Source organism: Amphiprion ocellaris, chromosome 10 (genome assembly GCF_022539595.1).
Source record: "Amphiprion ocellaris isolate individual 3 ecotype Okinawa chromosome 10, ASM2253959v1, whole genome shotgun sequence".
Classification (NCBI taxonomy): Eukaryota; Metazoa; Chordata; class Actinopteri; family Pomacentridae; genus Amphiprion; species Amphiprion ocellaris.
This window is the reverse complement of record NC_072775.1, coordinates 142,572-170,072: the sequence shown is the minus strand read 5'-3', so window position 1 is coordinate 170,072 and position 27,501 is coordinate 142,572. Positions and strand designations below refer to the sequence as shown.

At 42.2% G+C, this 27,501-nt stretch overlaps 1 protein-coding gene across 7 annotated transcripts in view; it reads left to right on the top strand.

Moving 5' to 3' along the window:
- The window catches only part of asph (aspartate beta-hydroxylase), a 65,369-nt gene that overhangs the window by 16,468 nt on the left and 21,400 nt on the right, over positions 1-27,501 (top strand). For 4 of the 7 annotated variants that reach the window (XM_055014565.1, XM_055014566.1, XM_055014560.1 and 1 more), the window contains 7 exons: positions 12,693-12,786; positions 16,087-16,167; positions 16,301-16,383; positions 17,869-17,940; positions 19,080-19,716; positions 20,615-20,662; positions 20,785-20,817. In XM_055014565.1, the coding sequence (XP_054870540.1) occupies positions 12,693-12,786; positions 16,087-16,167; positions 16,301-16,383; positions 17,869-17,940; positions 19,080-19,716; positions 20,615-20,662; positions 20,785-20,817 (1,048 nt within the window). Of the gene's footprint in view, positions 1-12,692; positions 12,787-16,086; positions 16,168-16,300; positions 16,384-17,868; positions 17,941-19,079; positions 19,717-20,614; positions 20,663-20,784; positions 20,818-21,995; positions 24,246-27,501 lie in introns of those variants that run through there. The other 3 variants (XM_055014563.1, XM_055014562.1, XM_055014561.1) reach the window with 3 other exon arrangements.

Below are 27,501 nucleotides of genomic sequence, written 5' to 3'. Positions count from 1 at the left end.
AGAAGAGGAGCCAAAGATGATGGAAATCGGGGGCAGAAGATCGTCATAGTGGGCCTCCATAACCAATAGCCTTGGTCTAAATGCAGCCGTTTTTAACGGAGGGGCCTCAACATCTAGCAGCTACTGTGTCGGAAACACAGTTATACAAAATTTCCTCCTCCGCTCATGTTTGCAGGTTTTGACAACTTTGCCCAACCAGTAGCTTGAGATTTGTAGATCTCCAGTCGAGCTGCATGCTGTTGGCTCCACCCAGGTTCATCCCAGCTCCCACCTACTGTCAGACAGGACAAACGTCATTCTTGCTCCAGCAGAATCTTAAAAAAGTAGACTCCTTTTAGAGGGCATTTTCTACATTGTTGATTCCTCCGCCTGGATATGGAAGTGATACTCAGGAACTCTTTTATAAGTTCTGTTCAACCTTTTTTACAATCTGTTAATACAGCCAACAGTACTATATAAACAACATGACATGCAGAGATGATTTGCACTTGGACAGCATCTCAGTTGTCCTCTTCTTTACTACGGCTGTGTGGCATAAAACCTGAAAACATTTATTCAAGACTCTTGGACTTATGGTACAATAGGCATGAATTTGTACTTTTGTAAATCTGTCAAGGCTTTTGGTTTTGTGTTGGACCCACTTTTCTATCTGGTATTACCATAGAATCTCTATCTGGATTTAAAAAACATTAATGCAGCTATCACTTAGTGGCTTTCAGTGAGAAAGCTATCACAAAACACAGACCACAGTGGGAGGTGGTCTTGCTTGCAAATGACATCCGTTTAGTTTTGTCACACTCCTGAGAGAAAGATCTGCACCAACAGGTTTAAAGGTGGGCGTAGGTAGCTCCAGTGGTTGACCCATGAACTTCTGGCTTCCATTCCAGCTCACTGCCCTTTGCTGCAGGTCTTCCCTCATCCTCCTCCCTACTTTCCTCTCTACTAACTTGTCTAATAAAGCCAACAAAAAGACCAAAAAAATAACTTAAAAAAAAAAAGACTTAAAAGCTTCTTCACGCTATCTCGGCTACACGCCAAAACCCTTAAAGACAGCCTTGGTGACCTAGCACTAGCAAGCTTCCCTACCGACTACCTTCTAAAGGACCAGTTTTTCTCCAGAATGACTTTGGACGCAGGTAGTGATAGATACTCTTTGACATGTTTGGATGACAACCTTTACCTCACATGAAACTTGATGTCTTTGAAGACTAATTAAAAGTAGAACCATTCTTTGCTGACATTGGATGCCATGTCTCCCTACCTCATTTGCATATTGAAATTCTGGCAGACTCAAAATCACAAAGAACTTAAACGTATGAAATCAAAGCTTCGTGATCAGATGTCATTAACCAGATCACGTATCCACATGCAAATGACATGTCAATAAAGAAATAGTGTCTTGGATTCACTGGCACTGAAAGTTTGTGGGATTAGGGTATATAAAGTCACGTTGGAGTTTCCCATCCCTCAGGTTCTTTAGGCTTCACATGCTGTTGTTTTGGTCGTCTGCTCCACAGTAGCACATTTCCCTCTGTTGTGTTCCCCTCAAACCACAATAAATAACAGTGACTGACACATACCAGTAGGTGACAACAATGACAGCTTTAAAACATGTTTGTTTAATACTTAGGTTTGGAAGAATTCATTGGTGTTGAGGGTGAAAGGTGAGAGGACAGTGCTGCTTTAGAAGGGTGTGATGGATTTAGTGTTTCAAAACGTCAACGCATTCAGGAGGCATGTTTGATTCCTCACAGTATAATTGGACTGATAACCATCACGAGCTTAGACAGCTGAAACCAGCCTCATGTGATGGAGGGTGTGTCTCTGTGGATTTAGTGGTTGACACCTGGTTCAGAAACAGGCCCTTCCTGCTCTGGGGTGGAGTCAGAGATACTGAACTTCTCGATGCTGTTGAAGCAGTAAAATTAACCCTGAAAGATGAAGGATTTACAGAACTCCAGAGTAACTTTAACCTAAGCAACCGAAGCCTGTCCCTTCAGACCACTTACAGCCAACCTGAAGCCAGTCTGCTTCCAGTCAGTATCCCAATGGGCAGAACGTATCCATCAGTCCTGTTGTCTGATGCCGGCTCTGTCACAGTTTCTCTTGCATTTATACTTCAAATATCTGCCAATAATAAAGTCATTTTCTTGCAGTAACCTGACTGATCTATTTTAACTTAACCTTTTCTGTGATTCTTTCTTTATAATATAAGCTGTGAGATAATTCATAAACACTTTTTGAACAACAGATTTCCACTAACTCTTTGTCAATCTGGGTTTGTGTGCTTCTGTTGCTGATACATGTCAAATTTGAATTCCCTGAGTTTACATTTCAAACTGTCTCTGTTGCTGCCCTGACCTCTTTTTCGGAGTAAAATGTTGATCGAGGACACCAGCTAGTTATTGTGTGAATTGTTTGGAAGCAGTTATTGTGCTGATGCATTGTGAATAGTAAAGCTGAAGAACTATTATTTTTGCATTGTCTTGTATGTGGTTTTGAGTGGCTATTTCTTTCTTAAACAGCTCGTATGTTTCTGTTTTTATTTATCCCCCTGTGTGTTTGTATTTGTTCATGCAAATGTCAGATAAGCAGAGTGGAGTTCATGGAGTGAGGAAAAGAAGCAGAAACAGAGGTACATGCCTGTCTGGATGATAGTCTGCTTACAGCTTACTGGGTCACATTAAAGTTTCCGCTCCTGCTTCAAAAGCCTTCAAGTGCTCGGCTCTAGGACTTTGGAACTAACTTTGGGTTAGGGTTAGGAGAGGGAGACAGCCAGGACTAATCGTCAAAGTGTTAACTGGTCATATTATACTTTATGATCATTTCTATCTGCTGTAACTTTAGTCTAAAAGGCCCATTGGTTTTCTGCAGCCATTGTTGGTTTCTGAATATCAGCTGACTGTTTGTGTATTGGGGTGGTGAAAGATGCAGTAGAAAAGCACTTCCTACATTGTTTTTTACTGCTTTCTTTACTCTACCTTACATCTGTCTTTTCTGTATTATCAATCTGTATGTTTCCAGTCCAACCAGAACTCCCGGTGCCTATATTGAAGAGGAGACAGAGGGAAAAAAACAGGAACCAGAGAATCTAAGTATCTGGGATACTTAGATTCCCAGAGAAGCTGCTCGCCTCTGGGCCTCGTTGGGCTGCTGGCTTCAGACCTCTTAGTTTGCTTTACTTTGTGGTGAATTGGTTTAACTGCTGCTTCATGCTGACCATTGTTATAAAGCAATGGATGAACAGTTTTCAGTTTAAACAACCAGTTAATTGTCTTTGTTGATCCTGTAATGTCAGTCATCAGTTGATAGAACTTTGAAAGTCTTTTGGTATCCTGCATAGTTTCCCTGCATGGTTGCTGTTGTGACAGTGGAACATTTTTTGTCTGCCGAGCTTCAACTCTGCCCTTGTGTCCTCTTGCTGCACTGTCCATGGAAATGTGTTGCTTTTGTGGGTCAGAATCTGGCTTTTCATCAGCAAATGGCCCTGAATAACTGCCAGGTTAAAGTTGCATTCTGAATCAGAATCAGAATCAGAATGAGTTTTATTGCCATTGTTCATGAGGTTCACAAACGAGGAATTTGACTCGGTGCAATGCTGCTCCATTAAACATTTAACAAATAGTAGAGATAAAAATAAAGATAAAAATAAAGATAAAGATAAAGTAAATACTATAATAAAAGCTAACATCTACTATAATAAAAACTAACATGTAAGTACACTGTACAACAAAAAAGTGACTAAGTGAATAAAGTGACCAGTAGCAGCAGGTGGTGGGGGCCACCACGTAGTGCAAATATTGTAGTGCAAAAACAGTGGTAATTGTTGATGAGTCGGTGCTGAGCTGCTGAACATAGGCACATGTGTGTGTGAGGTAGAGTCATCTAGTGTTCATCAGTCTGATGGCAGAGGGGAAGAAGCTGTTCATGTTCTGTGCAGCTAAACTGGAGTTCAGTCTGTCAGTGATTTATAGCAAAATTCTCAGCCAAGTGAAGTTGTTGCTTCGCTGCAGCCTGAGGCTGAGATTAGCTTCAAAAAGCATTTCTGGTGGATGACAGTTTATGGAGCTGAGTAAATAACTTGTGCATTAAATGCAGCTACTGCTGGATGGACTGCTCTGTAAATAGACTGATCGCTTCACGTGTACAACAACAGAGAGGTATTCCATATAACGGAGTCTTCTCTTGTTTTTGTGTAACATCAGATGAAAAACCTGGAGATGAGGCCAGGAGAGGAGCTAAGAAAGGTATCGTTCTGCAGCCTCATGCATGAAGCCGTGCTGTGTTCCATTGTGGGTTAAACTAATGGGTGACAAATGAGCCACACATAACTGACTGGATTCATCTGAGTGTGTTTCATTGATAAACTAAAACCCTGCAGATGTGTTTTGCAAATAAACTCCAGATTTTATAAATGAAGTTCTGAGTTAATATCTGGTTTTCTAACAGTTGATTTGTGGCGGTTGGAAGATACTGGGCTGAATTCAGTGCCTGTGCGTGACAAGTGAAACTTGTGCTATACCTGTGCAGAGTACCAGACTACCAGAATAACTTGACTTTAGAATATTTTTAAGAAACAGTTGTAAATACTTACTTAGACTGGTTGTAACAAACCAGTGTTGTTTCCAAAGTATGCACACTGCTTGGATGGGAGTTTAAGAGCATTACGGCATGGCAACGGTCTTGTTGTGGATAAAAATGTTCCTAATTCACCTGCTGCTGTGCACATGCCTGCCTGCTGTGTGCTGATGTCCAATAACAGAGTGAACCAGAGCATGGCCCTTGATCCCATAAGGATTCTACGAGTGGTGAAACACCAAACTGTGTTGTTTGACATCCGTCTCAGAAACCTCTACGTCTAAAGATGTGGGCTGGAAGCTTCGGGAAGCTCTGAAGCAGCAGCTGGCCATCATCCATGAACGTGTAGAGGCCAAAAAGCTGGCTAAGCTGGCTCTGGCCGAAGTCAGGCAGCTCCTGGCCAAAGAGGAGGAGGAGAAGGAGCTGGAGCTGGGCAGGAAGGAGATATCAGCCAGAGTGAAGGAGAGAGTGGCCACCAGGCTGAAGGAGGAGGAAGAAAAGATGGAGAAAGAGGAGATGGAGAAGGCTCTGGAGAAACTACACAAGGAAAAGGCAGAACAACCGGATGAGAAAAAGGAAGAGACGAGCAAGGAAGAAAAGGCAGGCGACAAGAAATCAAAGAAAGGAGGAGAGAAAGAGGAGAAGTCAGAGAAAGAGGGGGAGGGAGAGGGAAACAAAGCACAGGAGGAGGACATGGAGAGAGGGAAGGAGTTGGCCAGAGAGAAAAGAAAGAAAAGCAAAGCAGACAAATCTGACAGAGGAGGCAAGAAATGAAGTGAGGTGATGATTTTTCACAGGAGTATACTGGTCCCAGAGGAAGCCACATCAGGGCTGGTCATCAAAAAGAAGATTAGATTTTGAATGTAGCTAATTTTGGACAGTTTAGACAAGGTGCACCTTTTGAGGAGTTTGACTTCATTGATCAGATGCAGCTTTAAAAGGAATTTGCTGAGAAAATCTTTATATTTCTCAAAGCAGTGCATTGATCCCAAACACTTGTATTTTATCCACAGTATAATTGAGCGATTTGAAATGATACCCAGCCCTGTTTGGCCTGTGTATGGATCTGCATACACAGGCTATTTCACATTTCTCAGTCACAAAGTCACGGTGCAGAAATCAGCTTGTTGGCTACTGGAAAAATGTTCCATTAATTCCAATAAATAATGTGTAATAAAGGCCATTTCTCCAGCAAGTCAACAAATCAAATTAAAAGGCATTGTAGTAATGTGTCTGTTTAGAAGCATAACCACAATAGAAGAAACATGAATTTTAAATATTATGTGACAAAATTACTTGTTTCATAATTCTGTTCATGTTCTGGAGCTTGCTGGTTACTTCTATGGTACTTTTAAGCGTGTTTGGGACTTCAGCAACCTAAAACATCATGTCTAGTGCAGCTACATGGGGTTTATGCATTAACAGCTGGGAGTCGTCTACATGTAGCCGGCCTCCACTGTTTCACACCAGTTTTCTCATTTTACTTGGAAGAAATGGAAAAGAGTTGGACAGAAACTACAGGAAGTAGAAAAAATGATGCTGTAAAGCAGTGATATTAAGTGAGATGTACTTTACTGTTCATGATAATCGTATTTAGATTTGATTGAAGTGCAGTTCCTGGGCTACCGTTTTCACCCCCAGTGTTTAGAACCTGTGACAAAATGTGTTTTTTTTTTCTAAATTAGGGGATTTTATGTTTCACAATGACAAATGTGTTCTTTTCTTTTGTCAATAAAGTTTCTGGATCCATATAGTTACTGTTTTTTTTAAAGTGTAACAGAAATGTTACACTTTACACTTCTTTATCAAGAATGTCTGAGAGAATCCACAACTGAAGCCTCCTCCACATACATGAAGTGTTTTATACAAAGCCTTGTTTCTACTGGGAGAATCTTACAGTTACCTGTGGTTGAACTTCACATGAAAAACACTTCAGGAAAAAACTTGAACAAAATTTAATTTGTGTTCAAACTTTAAGCAAATGAAAGAAATCCCAACATGTGAACCAGAGTGCCACAGAAGGTTTGTTGTTGAGGTAAAAATCTTCAGATAAACTGAACCAATAGCAGGAAGCAGCAAATCATCTTGAACATAAATCCATCTGAATTAAAATTAAAAATGACTACGTCAGACAAAGACAGCTCATTGAGTGACGTCCAGAACAGACAGCGTGGACGGTGTTCAACACCCGACCAAACAAGACGCTACGGACACAAAACGAGCGATAAATGTTGAGCAGAGAAGTTTAGATTTCATGTTTGATATGTAGTAATGGTTGTAGATGGTAGTAATTAAACTGAATGCAATATTAAATGATAACCACTCATGTTGAGCAGCTTGTCGGTCTTTGTTACTTCATTAATTTTACTTTTTAACTCGAAAGACTTGTTTATTGAAGCCCAAAGCTGCAGACAGTTTACAGATTTTTTTTAATTAATGTTAAGTATAATGAAATAGATACGGTAAATATATAAAGAAGACAAGAACTAATTTGTTTTCATTTTAGGGCTGTTGGCTTTTGTGTACATTTTGTTGTCTTTTAACGATTCTTAGCTTGACCGCTGAGAAGAGAATAGAATAGTTTTATTGACATCATACGTGGAGGCATGATGAGAATATAAGTAGCTGCCGCTGGATGGTGGGTTGAAACCAGCTGAATTAACGACAAAGTCAAATGTACATATAAAACAAAACTATATTAGGAATTCCAACATGTGCAAAAGAGGCTAAATATGTACAGTGCAGTGAAGACGTAATGAGATCAAATAAAAACCAGTAAAATAGAATAAATGTGGGCGATTGATGCATATTTTAGTCTTGCAGCCAAATATTTTAATATTTAGTGCATGTGTGTGACCATCACCAGCCCTCCCTGAAAGCTAAGCAGATATTCTTTATTAGAATTCCCTATGATGAGCCAGGGAGGGCAGTGCTACACCTCAGTGATGTGTGGGGGAAACAAAGACTGGACAGGACGAACAGAGATAGAAACTAACAGGCGGTGCTATTGCAATTAAAGATTGTAAGGTGGTGTGTTATTCCCAACTACTAACTGTCCATCAATGAATTAAAAAAAAAAAATAAAAAATTTTGAAAAAAGAAAAGAAAACCAAACCAACACAAAAGAAAAAGAGATTCAATAAATAAATAAACAAACGGTACTGAGCACCATAATTGTGGATGTTTTGATAGTATAGAATAGAATAGAATAGAATAGGCCAGAAGAGGATACTAGTGCAAGAGAGAATGAGTTTAGGGTAGAGACTCTGGAGAGATTCTCAGCACATTCTGGCGGGTCCCATCATTCGCTGAAATGGGACTCGGCAGTAGCTGGCGAGACCTGATCAAACATGCAAGTGTGAAGAACCCCGAAGCCCAGAACAGCAATCACGGCAAGGCAGGGCCAAGCCAACAGGGCACCCCTCCCCCCAGGCCGTAGGAGCCACAGGGCGGCACCCCCAGAGAGCCACCGGGGCCACCGTGAACGACACGAACCCGGAGAACAAGAGGGAGCAGCTACCGACACCCCCTGCGCGCCAAGACCGACCCAGGTGGCCCGGGGCACGAGGACCCACCCGCCACCCAAACCCCAACCCCACCACCCGACCCGCCCACCGACCAAGGTGTGAGTGTGTGTGGTGCATTAAAAAGAAATTAGAGAGCAGGGGAGGCAAACACGAGGGTGATGGGGAAGAGACAAGGCCGTAAAGCCCTGCCATCGGCCCCACCACAGAGCCCATCGTTCCCGCCCCCACCTGCTCTCGGGGCCCTAACTGTTGTGTCCCTATATGTGCCTAAGAGTAACTATATACAGTGATGTGTGAAGTATGTGAAGTGCACAGTAAGAGGCAGTCTGGTGTGGATCCGGCCCATGAGGACAGAGCAGCGGGGGAGACAGGTAGTAAGACCACCGGTACTGATGCAGAGGGCCCCCAGAGCCCGGAGGCAAGAGGCCGAGGTGGGCCCACCCGAACCCGACCGGCCCAGCCAGCACCAAAACCCCCAGAAGTCGCAGCGCTAGAGCAGCGCCCCGGCAGACGCCGTAGCCCCACCACGGGCCAGCCGCACGCAGCACCCTGCCCCAGAGGGAGGACCAGGCCGCACCACCAGGAAGCAAAGGCCATGAGCCCCCACGCCCACCCCGGAGCCGGCACGTCCAGGATGCAGGGCGCCCACCCCGCAGCACCACCGAGACCCCACCCACCCCACTACTCCCCAGGACAGCACCAGGCCCGGACAGAAGCCCCCAGCCAGCAGAAACTAATCTCCAGTGGCGGCACACAGGCAAGTACCAAGGCCTGTGCCCAGATGAGCCAGAGCCACCCCTCCAGAGAGACCACCCGGCCCCCATGCCAGACCCCCAGGCAGCGGAGGGCCCCCACCCCCTCCAGGGGAGGGAGAGGGACGAGGACGAGCGGCCAGGCAGGAGAGGAGGGAGGAGGAGGGAAGCAGAGCAGGAAGGGACAGGGGAGCGACCGGAGGGCCGACCCACTCCAAACCCCAGGGCCAGCCAGGGCGCCCCAGAAGAGACCAGCCGCCGCCACCCCCAAGGCCCCAGGAGAGCGCACAGACCCAGCAGACCCAGGGCTCAAAGGGAGAGACACCGGGGACACCCACCCCCAGGCAGAGGGGCCCGAGCCACGCAGGCCCCGCAGAGCCAGAGAGCAACCCCAAGAGCAATAGGGAAGGGACACCACCAGTGTATGCACACAGCCTTGAAGTCCATGGTGCCATCCTACTTAAAAAGGTAGAGGGTTAATAAACTGAAATAAAGCAGAGAGAAGTCAGACCATACACACAGACAGAATAATAATTACAACTTTTTTATGAGGGAGGTGGCATACGCCCACATACAAACGGAGGCTATAAATTAATATTTATTGATTTAATAAATGGAGACCATTTTTCTTTGAAGGAGTCTAATTGGTTTTTTCTGATAGCAGATATTCTCTCTAGTGAAATGTGTTCTGTGAGGAGGTTCAGCCAATGGATGATGTTGAGGGCTTTCTTATCTTTCCAGTTAACTAAAATAGTTTCTTTGGCAATGGTGATAGCTGCAAGTGTGGGTTGGATATGAATGTCTGGAAGGGCTGTTTGCGTTAGATCGCCAATTAGGCAAACGTTCGGGGAATGCGGAATCCCGCAGTCCAAAATATTGGAGAGTTTCTGCGTGATTGTTACCCAGAATTGATAGACAGGTGTACAAAGCCACAGAGCGTGAAAGTAAGTGTCCGTCATGTTTTGGATGCATTGCGTACATGTGTCTGAGCGCAAGAAGCCCATTTTATACAGTTTATATTGCGTTATATGCGTTCTTTGAAGCACCTTAAATTGGATCAATTGTAAGTAGGTGTTTTTAGTCATTTTAAATGTGTTTTCACAGATTTGGGTCCAAAAATCAGAGTCAAAAGATTTGGATACGTCTTTTTCCCATTTTTGAGTTGGTAGGTGTATAGAGTGTGTCTTTGAGAGTAAACTATAAATTTTTGAGAGATTCTTCTTATTTCTTGGAGACAGTTTCACAATGTATTCGACAAATTCAGGTGGCTGTAAATCCGTTGGCTGTAAAGTAGTCTGAAGCGATGGAATTCTACTTGTAATCGTCTTCTTTACCTGTAGGTATTGAAGAAAATTTCTATTTCTTATTTCAAATGTTTGGATAAGTTTATATATGTCCTAAATGTGTTATCATCCAGAAGGTGATGGAGGTGAGTGACTCCTCTCTCTGCCCACGTGTTGAAATAAAGAGCTATTTTGTTGTTTGCAAAATCAGGGTTGTGCCAGATTGGGGAGAGTATACTGGGTTTTAATTGGGAGCCTGTGATTTCCAGTGCTTTCCACCAAGCAGACAAGGTGGAAGCGATCATAGGGTTCTTGAAGCAGGAGTGATGTTTAAGGGCAGAAGTGATAAAGGGAAGGTCAGAGATTTTGATCTGGTTACAATCTAACTGTTCTAGTTCTAGCCAGGAGTTATATTCTTCATGTGGATGTATCCATTTGGTGAGATATTGTATTTGGTTGGATAAATAATAATACATGAAGTTGGGAGCCTCCAGTCCCCCTTCGGATTTATTCTTCTGGAGGGTAGTCAAACTGATTTTAGCCTTTTTATTCTTTGAGTAGAATTTACCTATAGCGGAGTCTAATGATTGGAACCACTTTGATGTGGGTTTAAATGGAATCATGGAGAAGAGGTAGTTGATTTTAGGTAATATTTTTATTTTGACTGTAGCTATTCGTCCCAAAAGGGAGATGGGGAGGTTGTTCCAACGCCTCAGATCATCACAGACTTTGTCCAAAAGTGGAGTGAAGTTCAGGTGAACTAATTCTGGGAGTTTGGAGGAAATATTTATGCCCAGATATCTGATGTTGCCAGTAGGAAAAGAATAATGCGAGTTTTGGACTGCGGGATTCCACGAGTTTTCTGTTAAAGGTAATATAATTGATTTTGACCAGTTGACGGAGTAGTCTGAAAGACGCGAGAAGGTTGTGATGAGGTTAAATACTTCCTTTACTGAAGTTTTAGGTTCTTGTAGATAAAGTAAAATGTCATCTGCGTATAGGTTAATTTTATGTTCAGACTCCAGAGCGCAGATACCTTTGATATCGGTGTTCTGATGTACAGCTGTTGCTAATGGTTCGATAAAGATCGCAAACAATAAGGGATAGAGTGGGCATCCCTGTCTTGTTCCCCTTTGCAGACTGAAGCTTTGTGAAGTGATCCCATTAGTGGTGACTGTAGCCTTGGGTGAGTTGTACAGAGCTGATACCCACTGGATAAACGATTCTCCGAAGCCAAATTTGTGGAGCACAGCAAAGAGAAAGGACCAATTAACTTTGTCAAAGGCTTTTTCTACGTCCAGTGACATAACAATAGCTTCTTTGTTGTGGCGTTGCGTCAAAGAGATTAGATTTAGAAGTCTTCTGATATTGTTGGTGGAGTGTCGGCCATTTATAAATCCTGTTTGATCGCTGTGAATTATTGACGGGATGATTTTCTCCAGCCTAGAGGCGAGAGCTTTTGAGATAATTTTGATGTCGGTGTTGATCAATGACAGAGGTCGATAGCTAGAGGGAAGCGTAGGATCTTTGTCTGGTTTCAATAATAATTTAATTGCAGCTGTATTCATGTGTGGACTGATATAACCATTATTTTTAATCTCTGTCACTGTCCTGAAGAAAAGGGGTGCTAACATTGACCAAAAATGTTTAAGAAATTCAGCAGGGAAACCATCAGGACCAGGTGCCTTGCCTGCTGGCATACTGTCTAATGCACATTGTAATTCTTTCATAGTCAATGGAGCATCTAATATGTCTCTGTAATTTGACGTTAGTTTGGGCATGTTTAAATTGTTGAGAAAATTATGAATATCTTCCATGTTTGGGTTAGCTGCTGCTGAGTATAAACTCTGGTAATAATTATAGAAGGTCTGGTTAATTTCCTGAGGTGACTGAGTATATTTTCCTGAGGGATCCTGAATTGCTGTTATGAAGGATTTTTCTTTCTCCAATACAATGTTGACACCTCTTTTGTGGAGTTAAACAATGAGAACAAATGCAGACAAAAAAAAAAAAAAGAATAAATGTGGGCGGGAGAGTGCACGTGAGCAGCTTTATTATATCTGATGGATCACTGGTAAAAACTTTCTCAGCCTGTTTGTCTGCACTTTAAGGATCAGAGGCCATAACTCCAAGTGCTCTGATTACTCTAAGAACACAGCAGGAGAGTCATTCGTTCTGGTTGTTTTCATGTTCGGGTTAGAGCTGAAGAAAACTGTGTAGAACTTTACAGTTGTGTTTTCTGTCAGTTTTAGATGAAGCAGAATGTTTCAGCATTCGGTTCTAAAATAGTAGAATCCACTTTAAAGTAAAAGCAAAGGAAACCCAAGCCGTTTTGTGCAAATGACGTTGCCAGTATTCCATGAAATAAACTTTTACTTGGGTCCAGCAATACGAGCAATTTGGCTATTTAGTGCATATGGAATTGTCCAATAATCTGGTTTATCCCCTCTATGTTCACAATCACTGAATGTACTCTGATAATGAGCTGATTCAGTGGCTGCACTCGTACAGTACGCATCTATGTCCTGCCAACTACCTGTGCATCGTCTCACGTAGGACTCAAAGACAAGGCTGTCGTCGTCTCGTCTCGCGGTGAAGAAGACGCCGCCCCAGCGGAGGCCGCTGACCCAGAACCAGAACCAGAAGGTAGTATGTTTATATCCACACAGAAACATGCTGCTAGTCGATAAAGAGGATACAGATCACCAATCAGCTGTTGGAGGTATTTGTTACCGGAAACTGTACGATTGTCTGTTTCAAAGCTGTGGACTTTGGACACGTCTCAAGAAGAGGATTATAACTGAAGTGCTCTGAAATTTACTTTTATTTTAACAGCTAGCTGAAGAACTTGATAAAAATGTTTTTTTTTTTAAACTTAAGAGTCAGCTGAATTTATTTTTTACTGGCCCTCTCAGATAATCATTGAGAGTCAGTCATTTAAGAAAACTAGTTAAGTCCATCTATTCATTGGTAAACACACTTAGAGTATAACTTTATTTTATTTGTCTATTCCTCATAGTATCTTGCTCAAGACTCTAGATCATAACAGAAATGTGTAAAACTCAGATCTGGAAGTTGGAATAAAACCCATTATACAGAACAACAATAATAACTTTCTGAACCTTCAACTGTCTCATACTTTTGGATTGATCATCAGTAATGTGAGCCTTTGTCATTTTTTGTGTATTTTGGGTTCCTGCCTGCTTTGTTCTCTGAGAAATTGATAAAATAATTAATAGGTTTTAAAGATTGTGTTTTTGAAAAAGCATTCCATTCATGTGTGATGAGGACAGTTTTAACAAAACATTCACTAAAAGTCTTTTTTTAGGCACTTTTAGGGTTATTGCAGGAAAATCGATTTTTCACTAGCACTGCCTTCAGACGCAGATATTACACAGATCCATAGTGGATTCATTCATATCAAACTGTTTAAATATGGTCATTCACATTAAAAGGAGTCCATCTGTTTGAACATGGTGGGTTCATCAGACTATAATTCATTTAAACGTGTGCCAATGATCCAGGTCAGGAGTTTACAACATTCATTTAGATTCTGATTCATTTCAAACCTTTATCTGTGAAACACGGTTGTTTGACAAATTGACTCCCAACTCAGGTCTAATCCAGTATCGCGCTGTGGGTGTGAATGAAGTTTATCACACTGCTGACTCATTAAACTGCATTTAAAGTTGAATGTAAGCAGTTAATTAGAAAACGTACAGGAAACCCGGTCTGACATTAGGAAATATAGAGTCTGCTGATGTTGGTCTTGAAAAGACATACTGCGCTACAAATGCCAAAAGCTCATTTATATTGAGTCTGTTTTTAACACTCTTGAGGCTGTAAAAGGCTGTAAAATGTCGTAAGGCAGTGGTTCCCAACCTGGGGTCCGCGCCCCCCCGGGAGGGCGCCAGAGATCTGAGGGGGGGCGAAGTTTTGTCTGCTCTGAGGCTGTGATGTTATAAAAAAAACAGATATTTACATTCTGGATAAAATCAGAGTAACAGACTCAGTGTGTCATCACAAGTCCACCTATAAAACATTTTTAAAACACATTTATTTGGTCTTTCTTCAAAAATCCTTTGCTGCTTCGATGGCCACACCTCCTTGATCTTTCAACTTCTCTCCACGCTTTCTTCAGGTTGGCTTCTAGTTCATCCAGATTCATTAGTTTGTGTGCAGGTAGAAAATTACTGACGGGAACGATGTCTGAAAAACGCAGTTGAAGATTCATCAGTCCCTAAAAACTCCGGCTATACCTCGAGAGTTACCTTAAATTTGGTTTTATTAAAGGACAAGACAGAATTATGTTATTTGTAGTGAAGTCTCGGGGTTCCCACGCGTCCTGGAAAACTTGGAAAATGACTGAGCAATTTTCCAGTCATGGAAAACATGGAAAATGAAAAAAAAAAAAGGTCAGATGTAATGGAATCGGTGAACTTATCCTGGAAAAATATTTATCCTCCCCCTGTCAATGCAAACGCCTTAAAAGTTAAGCGCATGCATGTGTGTTGTCTCCTTATTTTCTGGGCAACATTAAGGCATATATTACATATAATAATATATATGTAATAGCGCTTCTCTGCTTCTAGTCGGCGCAGCGCCCCACGTGACGCTACCAGCCAATCAAATCTGCGTTTCCGCTTCCAGCAGTTCTGCATCCCAGTTCTTCCAGCAGACTTTGTCGCTACGTTTAGCAAGTTTTCAGACCCCGTTAAGGACTGATCGCCTGGAGACAAAACTAGTGACTGTTAGCTGAAAAGTGTGGCTAGTGTTGGTCCACCAGTGTGAGGGTTTTCTGTCCCGTGGGCGGCCACAGGTTCCTCTCTGTCCTCCGTGGAGTGACAGCAGAGTAGAGTTCTAGTGGGCGTGTCGCTTCCTGATTGGCTGTGAGCTGCGAGATGCAACATCTGTGATTTCAGCACAGCGGGAGTTTAACAGGTAATCTGAATGGACCACGTTTCACTCAGTAGTTCACACCTGTTTTACTGTCTGACAGAAATAAGTGAATGAAAACAACATTAGGAATTCTGTTGTATGACTATGTGCACAGATAGATGGAGAGAAGAAATTAGACAGATTAACCACTTTTCATGTCGACTTAATCTCGTTAATTTCCAATAAAAGTAGTTGTCAACAGAGTGAGATGTGCACAGAGAGCACAGGGAAGAGGAGAAGACTGGAACTTGACATGTTCATTTGAACCGCTAGCAGGGGTCAAGCAGCTAAAATAACTGAGCAACTTTTTTGGAGGAGCATTTTTATTAGAATGACATTGTTTTATATTGACCTTATTGCACTGCAGGATAAAGTTTTATTTTGATAGTTATATTTATTACAGTTTATGATTTTCTTGGGTATTTTGGCAGTGATTTTGATTTTAATTATGTTTCAGAAATACAGGTGCCAGATGTGTAAAAAATCTGAATTGTGCAGTAAACTGACATGAAACAAAGGAAATAGTTTTTCAGTGATTTATTGAAAATATACAAATATTTTTAATTGAATTGCACCAGAGAAAGTAAGAGGGAAGAGAAAGTTGAGTTGGAATTGTCCAGTTGAACACTGTAACTCCAGTTTGTCATGCTAGTGAAGCGCTACGCTGTAATCTGTGGGTGTGTTTGCATTATTCTATGATACATTTGTCATAATTATTTTTCATAGATAAATTATAGCCATAGACTGCACATCAAATGTCTGAGTAATAAATATAGAAACAATCTGGGTAAATGCAAGTTACAGCTGTAGTAAAGAACACTTCCAAAGAATGAGGGGGATGGGAATGTATTAGTGTCTGACGTGATGACGTGTCTGTAGTGGCTGGAAATGTCCTGGAAAAGTAGTGGAAAATCATTTCAGGGAAAGAGCGGGAACCCTGTGTCTGCTTCTGAATTTTAGAAATGAACTGACTTCCTGTTTGTTGAACCTCTTGTGTTCCATCTGCAGCTATTGTTGAGCCTGACCCTGTCCCAGTGGAAGATGTTATTCAAGCTGCTGTGGCAGAAGACACCTCTGCTCCACCTCCAGGTACGTTATCGCTATATATGAAGATCTAATCTAGAACCAGTGATATCTGGAGTCATCAGTGTTATAAGTCAGGAGGTGTGTCTGTGTATAAAGTAGAAATGAGATTCTGTTAAACTCTCTGCTTCTTCTCTAGAGCCTGAACCTGAGGTGGTCGCATCTGAGCCCGAACCAGAACCAGAACCTGAACCAGAACCAGAGCCTGTGGAGACGACCGAGGTTAGTACTGACCAGGTTATTCTCTAGAACAGTGGTTCCCAACCTGTTTGGCTTGGTGCCCCCTCCATAAGCGCCCGCTGGGGCTGGGGGGCGCTTATGAAAAAAAAACATTTTTTATGGCAAACCAAGAGTTGTACTCTGACGAGGAGGAGAGAGTTTATGGCTGCAGTAAATTTGGTGACACTACAATGCATGAGTTAAGTTACTGATTTTTTTTTCAATAAAAAAATCCTTAAAATTATGAAAAAAATGTAATATCAAACCAAGAGTTGTAGTATGACCAGCAGGAGCAGTAAATTTGTTGAATATTTGTGTCTCTTCGCTGTTTGCAGCAGTTTTGCATTTTGCAGACGGTCCCTGTTCACTCGTCGCACAACCGGCTGCTCATAGACATCAGTGTTATTTCTGCAGCTACTTTTGATTAAACTGGGCTTGTAGTACATTGTCTACCTTACAACGATGGAAAAGAGGCATCGTTTATGTTTAGACAACATATATTTAATGAATTATTGATGCCGGAAGTCCGAATTTGTGAATATCTTTCCAACCTTACCAAAATGTGTTTTATTTCCTGACGTCGCCGTAATTCGCTGGCTTCATGCTGTCATTTACGAGCATTTCACTACAAATAACATAATTCTGTCTTGTCCTTTAATAAAACCAAATTTAAGGTAACTCTCGAGGTATAGCCGGAGTTTTTAGGTACTGATGAATCTTCACCTGTTCTGCGTTTTTCAGACATCGTTCCCGTCAGTAATTTTCTAACTGTAACACAAACTAATGAATCTGGATGAACTACGAGCCAACCTGAAGAAAGACCAAATAAATGTGTTTTAAAAATGTTTTATAGGTGGACTTGTGATGACACAGTGAGTCTGTTACTCTGATTTTATCCAGAATGTAAATATCTGTTTTTTTATAACATCACAGCCTCAGAGCAGACAAAACTTTGCCCCCCCTCAGATGTCTGGCGCCCTCCCGGGGGGGCGCGGACCCCAGGTTGGGAACCACTGCTCTAGAAGACCATTAGCGGAACTGTGTCCAATCAAGACTCACATTTTTCTTGATACTTTATACAAGAAACTTCGTATTCAGTTCATTTTTGGAGCCACATAAAAGTGCAGTACACAATATCTTGAACTTCGTCCAGCGTTAATGTAGCAGCAAAAAGCGTCAATAGCAGAAAATGAAGTCACTCTTTTTGTGTGTTCTAACAGGAACTTCTCTGTTCTGTTTTTATCACGCATAAATGTTGGTACATTTTAATGCTTGCAAGTCTCTGCTTTTGAAAGTGCATTTTTCTGCTGCTTCTCACAAGTTTTCTGGTTGCAAATAGGAGAGGCAACACGTCCGTTGATTTGGATCTGAGATGCTACACTCTAGTGACATCCCAGGGCTCTGAATCTCCTATACAGAACCTTTTCAAATTGAACAAACTCTCATGTAAACCTACTAATGAGGTGTTGGTGGTGGTTTCCTTTCCAGGTGTTTGAGGAGGATCCAGAGGTGCTGGAGGAGGAGCCGCTAGCTGTAGAGGAGGATGCACCTGCTGAGGAGGCATGTGGATTTTGTTTTTGTGCATTTCAACATAATTACCTCCTGGTTTCATACCTGATTTATGACACTAGTAGACTGAAATGTGTTTGTGGTACTGTGTGGTGAAATATGTGATTCATTAGCTCACTACTGTGATGTTCCTGCTGCAGGTCTAATAAAACAGTAAATGTCAGCCCATGTTAGACCCTGAATCTGCCTCCTGCAAACATTGTCTTTTAATAAGTTATTCTAGTTTTTGCTGTCATTTGTGTACAGAATTAGAAGCTGTAACTTGAAGGTTATTCGACAACTTGAGCTGGTGGAAAGATCTATCTGATATCTGTGTATGTCAGTAAATGACAGAAACCATATTCTGTTAAGTAGACTTACCATTTAGTATGTAGTTTACACTGAATATTTACACATGAAACAAGTTGTCATCTTCCTAAAATAATATTTTTTTTTTGGCTAAAATGTTTTTTTTTTGTTTTTTGTTTTTTTGCAGCTGCACAGTGGCGTAGTGGTTAGCACTTTCGCCTTGCAGCGAGAAGATCCCTGGTTCACGTCCCGGCTTTCCCGGGATCTTTCTGCATGGAGTTTGCATGTTCTCCCTGTGCATGCGTGGGTTTTCTCCGGGTACTCCGGCTTCCTCCCACAGTCCAAAAATATGCTGAGGTTAATTGATCATTCTAAATTGCCCGTAGGTGTGAATGTGAGAGTGATTGTTTGTCTCTGTATGTAGCCCTGTGACAGACTGGTGACCTGTCTAGGGTGTCCCCTGCCTTCACCTGAGTCAGCTGGGATAGACTCCAGCCCCCCCATGACCCTAGTGAGGATTAAGTGGTGTATAGATAATGGATGGATGGATGGATGGTTATTTTTTGCCTAAATTGTCTCCTTATGATGCTGGCCACCTCTGGTAAAATCCCCTCCATCCTCAGTTTAACACATCATATGATAATACCTTGATGGTAGAACGGCCTCGACCAAGGTTCAGCGTGGTTCAGTTTTTTGTATTTTCTGATAAAATGATTTAGGCCTTTATTTTAAGAGGGTGTCAGAACATTAAAGAAGTACATGACACCAAAGCAAAGAGTCAAAAGCATCTAGTTGACATTAACAACTGCTGTTACTCATTTTTGAAAATGTTGCTCGATTAGGGTGCTCCGGCTGAAGAACCAGCAGCTGAAGAAGAACCAGCAGCTGAAGAAGAACCTGCAGCTGAAGAAGAACCTGCAGCTGAAGAAGAACCTGCAGCTGAAGAAGAACCTGCAGCTCAGGAGGTTCGAGAGAAGGTGGAGGCTGCAGCTGAAGAGTCTGTTGAGGAGGCAGTGGAGGAACCTGCTGCTGTGGAGGAACCTGAGGAGGAGGAGGAGGCGGAGGCAGCTGAGGCTGGAGAGGAGGACAGTGATCCCGCAGAAGAAGTTGTCGAAGAGCCAGCTGAACAAGAGGAGGCAGCTCCTGCTGAAGAAGCTGCTGAGGAGCAGCCTGAAGAGGAGGCAGAACCTTTAGAAGAAGCTGTAGAGGAAGTAGCAGCAGCAGAGGAGGAGGTGGAGGCTGCTCCTTCAGAGGAACCTGCGGAGGAACCTGTAGAAGAGGCTGCTGAGGAGATGGCTACAGAAGAAGCTGTTGAAGATGTAGCAGCAGCAGAAGAAGAGGAGGTTGCACTTGCAGACGAACCTGCTGAGGAACCCGCTGAGGAAGAGGAGGCAGCTCCTTCAGAAGAAGCTGTTGAGGAGCAGGCTGAAGAGGAGGCAGCTCCTGAAGAAGAAGTAATGGAGGAGCAGACAGAACCAGGTAAGAAGAAGGGAGATGAAGAGGCAGATGGGTGGTGTTTGGTGGAGATCAGTTTCTGACTGTGACGATGGAGAGTGAGGATGTTTTTATAGAAGTTTAGACATCACTAAACTCATCATTTAAGCTGCTGGATGTTTATTTCTCATCCAACAGATTTAATTCTATTTCCAGAAGACATGTAACAAACCGATGAAAGAACTAAAATAAATGTTTCTGTCTTTCATTCATTTATAGAATATAAAAAAGGAGTAATTGGAAAATCAAGAATGCCACAATATGCACGGGCTGTGCAGGGTTTGGAAATGACTGAAGTCAGAAAGCTGATTAATACAGCACTCCTGCACGACACAGGAATTTGGTTTCAAGGGTAGCGAGTCCTGCACTTCTAAGGTTTTGCTAGAAAAGGAGTGATTCGAACAACTCCAGTGCCTTTCTGAAAAGATTAAGGATTTTAAAGATGCAGGGTGACCTCACAAAAAGAGCTTTTTCCTCACAGCGGACACAACCATTCTCTCATCGGACACAATTAGAAAAGAAAAATGTCAGTTTAATAAATGACTTTAGTAATGCACTGTGATTCCTTTTCCTCTCAGGATCACGATTAGAACTGGTCAGTCTGAGGCCCAGCAGATAAAGAAACTTTATCAGTCGCTCTGACAGCAAAACTTTAAGCACAGACTGAAGTTCAGGAGGCAGGTTGACCTCAGTAACGGAGATTAGAGAAGACTCCAGGATCATTTTCCTGCTCTTCAGATACCTTACCGAGGTGTTGGGTCCTGCTGAACATCTGGAGTGCTCCAGCTGTTGCTGACGTCTGCTGTCTGTGGACTGGAAGAATGTGATATCTATGTTCAGGAGATTGCAGCTGTTAATGGTTTACTTTTTTTCTTCTCCACAGAGACAGAAGAAGCAGCAGCACAAGAAATAGAGGAGGCAGCAGAAGAAGGTGGTAAACACAGTCTGTTAAACTTTTAAAGAGCAAAACCAGCTTTAAGTGTGAATAAATGTACATTCAGAGGCTTTCTGAGGGATTTTCCATGTTTTTTGATTTGTGTTTCCTCTTTGCAGCAGCAGAGGAACAGATTCAGGATGAGCCCACAGGTAAACTAAAGAATCAATCCAGCCAACTTGCAGGGTGAAGCTTTCCCTATCATTAGAATAATTAGATATTATAATTATTTCCTATTACTCCAACATTACAAGCTGCCATTGTTGAGTAGTTTGATAGTGTTTGAGTCGTAGGATGAGACTTCACAGATCTGCAGATTCTAGGGTAAAGAGTAGATGTACATTTAAGCTATTTTAAGGAATTAAAAGACAATTTTCAAGAAAAAAATGAAACATGTAGCTTTAATACAAAGAAGATTTTTTAGAGATTAAATCTGTGACCAGTGAGGAACTCGGGCAGCTCTGCTGTGGCTGTGGCTCAGTGATGAGAAGTGATGAAACATTATGTAACCCAAGGTAAGAAAGTCTTCTGTCACTGTGGAACTGATAGTCAGCTGCACTTTGGCTGTTTGACAGATGATCATCAGACGCTAAATGAAGAACCACAAGCCCAAAAACAAAGCAGATTAGTTTGAATGAGTGCAACAGGAATGGGCTGCTGTGACAGCAGAACAATGTCAGAAGCTGGTGGAGAACATCCAAGACGCATGACTGTAGTCATCAGAAACAATGGTTATGAATCAGTACTAACTCCTGTTTGGATCATGGGACTAAAACAGACAGAAAAGAAAACATGGAATCCTAAAAGCTGTTTTTGTCAGAACAATGTCATAGCTACTGATGATTGATTATTATCAAGAAAACCATGGAAAATATCTGATATCAGCTCTGAAATTAAACTCTGATGAGCTGTTTTTGTTGTTATCAACATGTTTGTCTCCAAAAACCCACCATTTGTCCAAACTAATGTACCTTTAGTGGTACCAGGCATTAAAATGAACAGAAACTGAAGAAAACAGGGGTGGTCTAATGTTTTTTCAATGACTGCATGTGCTGTGTATCTCTTAAATAGTTCTCAGATGAAAGCTTTCTGGTGCTGCATCATGAGGAGAACGTCTTTCGAACATTTAGTTCTGTGTAATAAACAACACGTCTGCATGTTTGTCTCCAAAAACCCACCATGAACCATCGTCATCAGACTGAATCATGATTGGCATAGCTCACGTCGGCTCTGATTAGTTCAGTCAGTAACAGTTACAGCTTCCAGTGTGATAAACTCCCACCTGCTCAGGTGAAAACTGAACCACTTCCTGTTTGTTTTTTTCCCTCAGAAACGTAGAGGCTTTAGCAGTTGCCACGGTGACGGAGCTAGGACCCACTGACGGCTGCATCAGTACCATCTGAGCATGCTCAGTGCAATGATGCATCTCTCCACCTCCAGAGAAACGATTGAGTCGTCATGACACCCCCCCCCCCCCCCCCCCCCCCCGTGTCCTCCCTCTGACTCCTTTTAGTTTAATGTGAGACGACGGATGAACTGTTTTTAATGCGGTACTCCTGTTTCTACCCTCCATTGTTCTTCTTCTTTCTCTCTTCTTGGAGACCTTTTTCTATTTTAGTTCAGAGTGTTTTAATTGTGTGTGTGTGCGTGCGTGCATGTGTGTGTGTGCGTGCGCGTGTATGTGTTCGGCCGGTTAACCAGAGTCTTGTATCTGAAAGAGCCATCACGTCAAACCAGCTTACATTTACTTTATCAGTGACGTCATTTGGCCTCCTGGAGTGAAATTCTGATGCCAAGTTAAAAGAAAAGAAGCCAAAGTCTACATCTGAACTCAAATCTGTAGTTTCATAACAGACTTTGGTGTTTATAGGTTCAGAAGCTTCACACTTTTAAAAATCACAAACCTCATTGTGAACGCTGCAGAATGTCTCCTGCTGACGGAGGCAACAAAATTCTTGTTAATGTTCTCTCTGAATCTGCGCCCCTTTATTGCAGAATTATTTCCTAATGTAGAGAATCAGCTCCACAGCGATGGAGATTCTATGCAAAGGTTTTCAGTTCAGTTTCCACTCAGTGTGTGGACTCCAGGATGAGCCACAGGAACTCAGAACGCTGTGGTGTCTGTTTGTGATCTAATCTTCTGCTAATCATTCCTCTCTGTGAGCCGTAGTGTCAGGATGTTAGATCTGTGTTTGACTCTCCTTCTGTGTGTGTGTGTGTGTGTGTGTGTGTTTTGTTTTTTCAGTATTTTCTCATTTGATTGCAAGACCATCGACTAAGTTAAACTTCAGCTCTTTGAACTGTGACGTTAATGAGGACACCATGAACGGTGCCGAAGTTCTTTTACCCCTAAACACACCAGCGATTAGACGGGTCCCTGCAGATTCAGGAGGGATAGAAGCATTTTTAACCCTGTGTGAACCAGATCAGACTCCCACTTTTCCAAACGTCTGGCTCACAGAGGGTTAAACAGATCAGGCGTCTTATTCCCGTGGAGCTCCAGGAGTTTGTTTTAATCGTCAGTAACTCTTTATTCACTGTCCCTTTTTTTTTCTTTTTGACAGCAGAAATAATCTCCGTGTGTTTTCCACATCATCTCACGCACACCTTGACATGCTTAGCCAAATGAAAGCATTTTCTTTCTTGTTTTTGCCAGAGCTGCAGATAAACATCTTTTCTGTGCCCCTGTTTAACGTGTAAATGACCCCGTATGGGATGAAATCTGAGCATAACACTAAGATGATGAAATACTGACAGTAACTGATGTGTAGATGTTGGAGAAGTCGTTACAACACACTACATTTTGTGGGTTTTTGGTGTCACAGTCCCATTTTATGTCTCTAGTCCTCACTTCCTGTAACTACCATGTTGTTAGGGATGAAACACATTCCAGTCATGTTCAGTAGCTGTTTTTGTAGTTTTTTTTCTTTCCCTCTAACACTAGCTGGTCTTTTCTACTTCTTAACACTTTGTAAATCAATGTGAAGCGTGAAACCTTTTTAACATTGAAGATTACAGTCTTTACCAAGAGAGCTTCTAGATTTTTAAAAAAAGGAACATTTTTAAAAAGAACTCTACTTTCTGAAAATGCTTTAAAAAGCTTTTTATGAAGCCATAAGCTGTTTGTCGACAGGCAGGTTTGAGGGGCTGCGCTACTCCAGGACAAACTCTGATTCTGTAATGAGACAAAAACAAGAGCAATAAAGTAAAATGCAGCAGATAAACCGCTGCAGCAACAACATGAAGCAGGCTGTCCAGCTTCTCATGACTCATGTTTGATCAGAAGTCGTGTCTGAGCTGTAGAGGGTCGGGATGTTTGGGCAGCTTTGTTTCCAGACAAAGCAGGAGCTGGTAAAAATAACACAAGGGGAAAATGAACGACTTCCTGTTAGCCTCATGGTGTTGCTGTCAGTCACAACCTCTGGTCTGCAGGTCTGATTGAATCCTGCAGACTCTTACTGTGGTCAATAAATTATTGTGAAGTAATGATGGGTTGTTTCAAGGAGATTTGAAGTGGCACCATTTTCTGTCAGTGATCTGTTCTGGGAGCTGCAGTAAATAAAAGGTTTGGGACAACAAAGACTGTTTCTGTCGGTTTATTTTGTTCTCGTTGACGATCCTCAAACAGGTCAGTTTACCGATCAGGATAAGATCCAATCAGCCTGATTTTAAAAGTTTATTAATATTATGATTACTAAAACTGCTACCATTGTATTGGTCATTATTGTTAATATCTCCACACACTGTCTAACTTGCAGTGATAAATTTATAAATGTAGACCTTAATTAGGCAAATAGCTTGGTTGAAAGTCAGAAGCCATCTTAACCCTGACAGTCATGATAAAATGGTCAGACCACCCTTGTTTCTTCAATTTCTTGTTCATTATAATGCCAGGTACCACTAAAGGTTTATTACCTGAAGAATACAATGAATTCCCAGGATATATGAGGGTTAGGGTTAGCCCTAATCTAACCCTAACCCTCAGAGAGATGTATGGGAGTGAAAAATTCTAAATATCCATCTGGTCTTACAGCCAATTCTAAAGTATCTGTACTCGATGATACATCGGTGACATTTGCAGGAAGGGCTAGATAAATTTTTTCTCTAATCGTAATAATTTTATTTGTAAAGAAGCTCATGAAGTTGTTACTGCTCAAAGCTAAAGGAATACAAGGTTGAACAGAGCTCTGACTCTTTGTCAGCCTGGCTACAGTGCTGAAGAGAAACCTGGGGTTGTTCTTGTTTTCCTCTATTAAAGATGAATAATATGTTGTCCTGGCATTACCAAGAGCTTTTTCATAAATTACTAGACTATTTTTCCAAGCTACATAAACTTCCTCTAAATTAGTGGAATACCACTTCCTTTCCAGCTTTCGGGACGCCTGCTTTAAAGTCTGCAGCTGGGAATTATACCAAGGAGCAGGTCCTCTCTGAGATAGAACTTTCTTTTTTACAGGTGCAACACTATCAAGTGTTGTACGCAGTGAGGCTGCAGCATTATTAACAATATAATCCACTTCTGTGGGGGTAAAATTATAATATTTCCCTTCCATTTTATCAGTAAGTGGTGCTGGACTAAATAGAGAGGGTATTATTTCCTTAAATTTAGTCACCAAATTGTCAGACATCTACTGTAATGATATTTATTCTTAACTCCTATACAATCTATTGTTGTAAATTGAAATGTTACCATGAAATGGTCAGAAAGAAGAGGGTTCTGGGGAAATACTGTTAACTGTTTGATTTCTATGCCATAAGTCAGAACGAGGTCAAGGGTATGATTAAAACTATGAGTTGGTTTATTTACGTTATAAGACAGGAGGCAGAGCTGGAGGTTGCAGAGATTAAGATGTTGAGGTTATCTTTGGAAGTGACCAGGATGGATAGGATCATCATGGAGAGGAATGGGTTAGATGTTCTGGAGGTAAAGCCAGAGAGGCCAGACTGAGATGGTTTGGAGATGTACAGAAGAAGGAGAGGGATGCTGAGTTTGAACTGCCAGGCAGGAGACCTAGAGGAAGACCAGAGAGGAGATTTATGGATGTAGAGAAAGAGGACATGAAGGTAGTTGGTGTGAGAGAAGAGGATGCAGAGGATAGCGTTAGATGGAAGCAGATAATCGGCTCTAAAGGGAAAAGCCAAAAGGAAAAGAAGAAGAACAGAGACAAACATAGTCTTGCTTTTCTATTGTTTCAAATAAATCATTTTTAACCTTCAGAAATAAACCTGGTGGCCAAGGCTGTGCAGACCTGTGGAGGGGCAGGTGCTCAAAGTTAAAGGGGGCACATGGAGCACAAATTTGAAACACCATACAGAAACATACCTGACAATATAACTGGCTGAATTGTAGCAACAGATATTCATAAAGAATGTAACATGGAATCATGACAAACCAGATCATGATTCCACACCTCATATCTTTGTAAATTCAATTCAATTTTATTTATATAGCGCAATTACAGTCAAATTGTCTCAAGACGCTTTACAGAACCCATATGCCTGACCCCCAGAGCAAAGGGGCAGTCTGTGTTTGACCTGATGAGGTTCATTAACAGCTTCTGTTGAGGGGGTTGGTGAGGAGGATGATGATATTGCTGGAGGTGGGCTGTATTGATCTGAGAGTGTAGACACTAAAAAGAGCACGGGAGAGACAGTAGCTGATTAAACAAGTGTTCTATGATCATGACAAGATGCAAAGATAACTAACAATGAAAATGGCTGATGTTACCTGCCATCCTGCTGATAGTTTGTAGGAGACTCCTGCTGAGAGGCTGCAGCCAGGCTGACTGTATGAACTAAACAGAACTAGTTGCTCACTCGTAAACTGAAAGGGGAACATTAACCCTTTGATGCATAGACCGAAACATAAACACAGACAGTTAAGCGTCGTCCATGCCAGGGCTGGCCCGGCTCTCAGCAGCCTGGACAACTCCACTCATGACTGGATCTCCCGGACCGACAGGAGCGCCATGCCTGGCTCTCCGTTACACCTTGTCCACCCACGCCATACACTCCAACTGGGACAGGCCCGGCTTACCAGGCTCTCTAGGACACCCTGTTCACCCACACTTAAGCTTCCCACCCCGCGGTCCGGGGTGTGTGACCAGAGAGAGTGGAAGCAAAGCAGGGAAAAGCGCTCGAGCAGACCTTGTTGTGCCCTTGGTATCCCAGTGCAGCTTTGCACCCCACGTATCCCAATGCATTCTTCGTGCCCCTGGTATCCCTGCAAACCTTTCGGGACCCTGGTATCCCAGTGCATTCTTCGTGCATTTTTTCAGACTTTTTTTTTTTTTTTTTTTTTTTTATAAATAATTTTTTTATTCTCTCTTCATCGGGACATCTGCATCTATTTCTGGCTCCACGTAATTCACACACACTCGGTGGTATTTTTTTTATTGTTTTTCTGAATTCCTTTTCAACACCAAGATATCTTCAGACTCACAACCTGGAGTGGCATCTCAGCTCTGGGGTTAGGATGAAGCTCGCGCCCGCTGGGTCTTCTGGAGCTATTTCCACACCGATCTGTGGCCACACGCACACCCAGAGCTTGCGTAGCGTCTTCTGGTACAGCTAATTCACACTTCTCAGTGGTATTTTTTTCTTTTATGGATCTTTTTTTCACACCGAGAAATATTCTCACTCACAGCCCGGAGTGGCATCTCATCTCTGGGCTACAGATCGAGCTCCAGCTCGGTGGGTCTTGTGAAGGCCCCGATATCCCATCCCTATCAATCTACTGGCACACTTTTCTTCAAACTGGGTCTTTTGTGACCCACCACGCATGTCTTCCTTTAAAATGAGCAACATTTTTAAAAATATAGCTGCAAAGTAAAGGT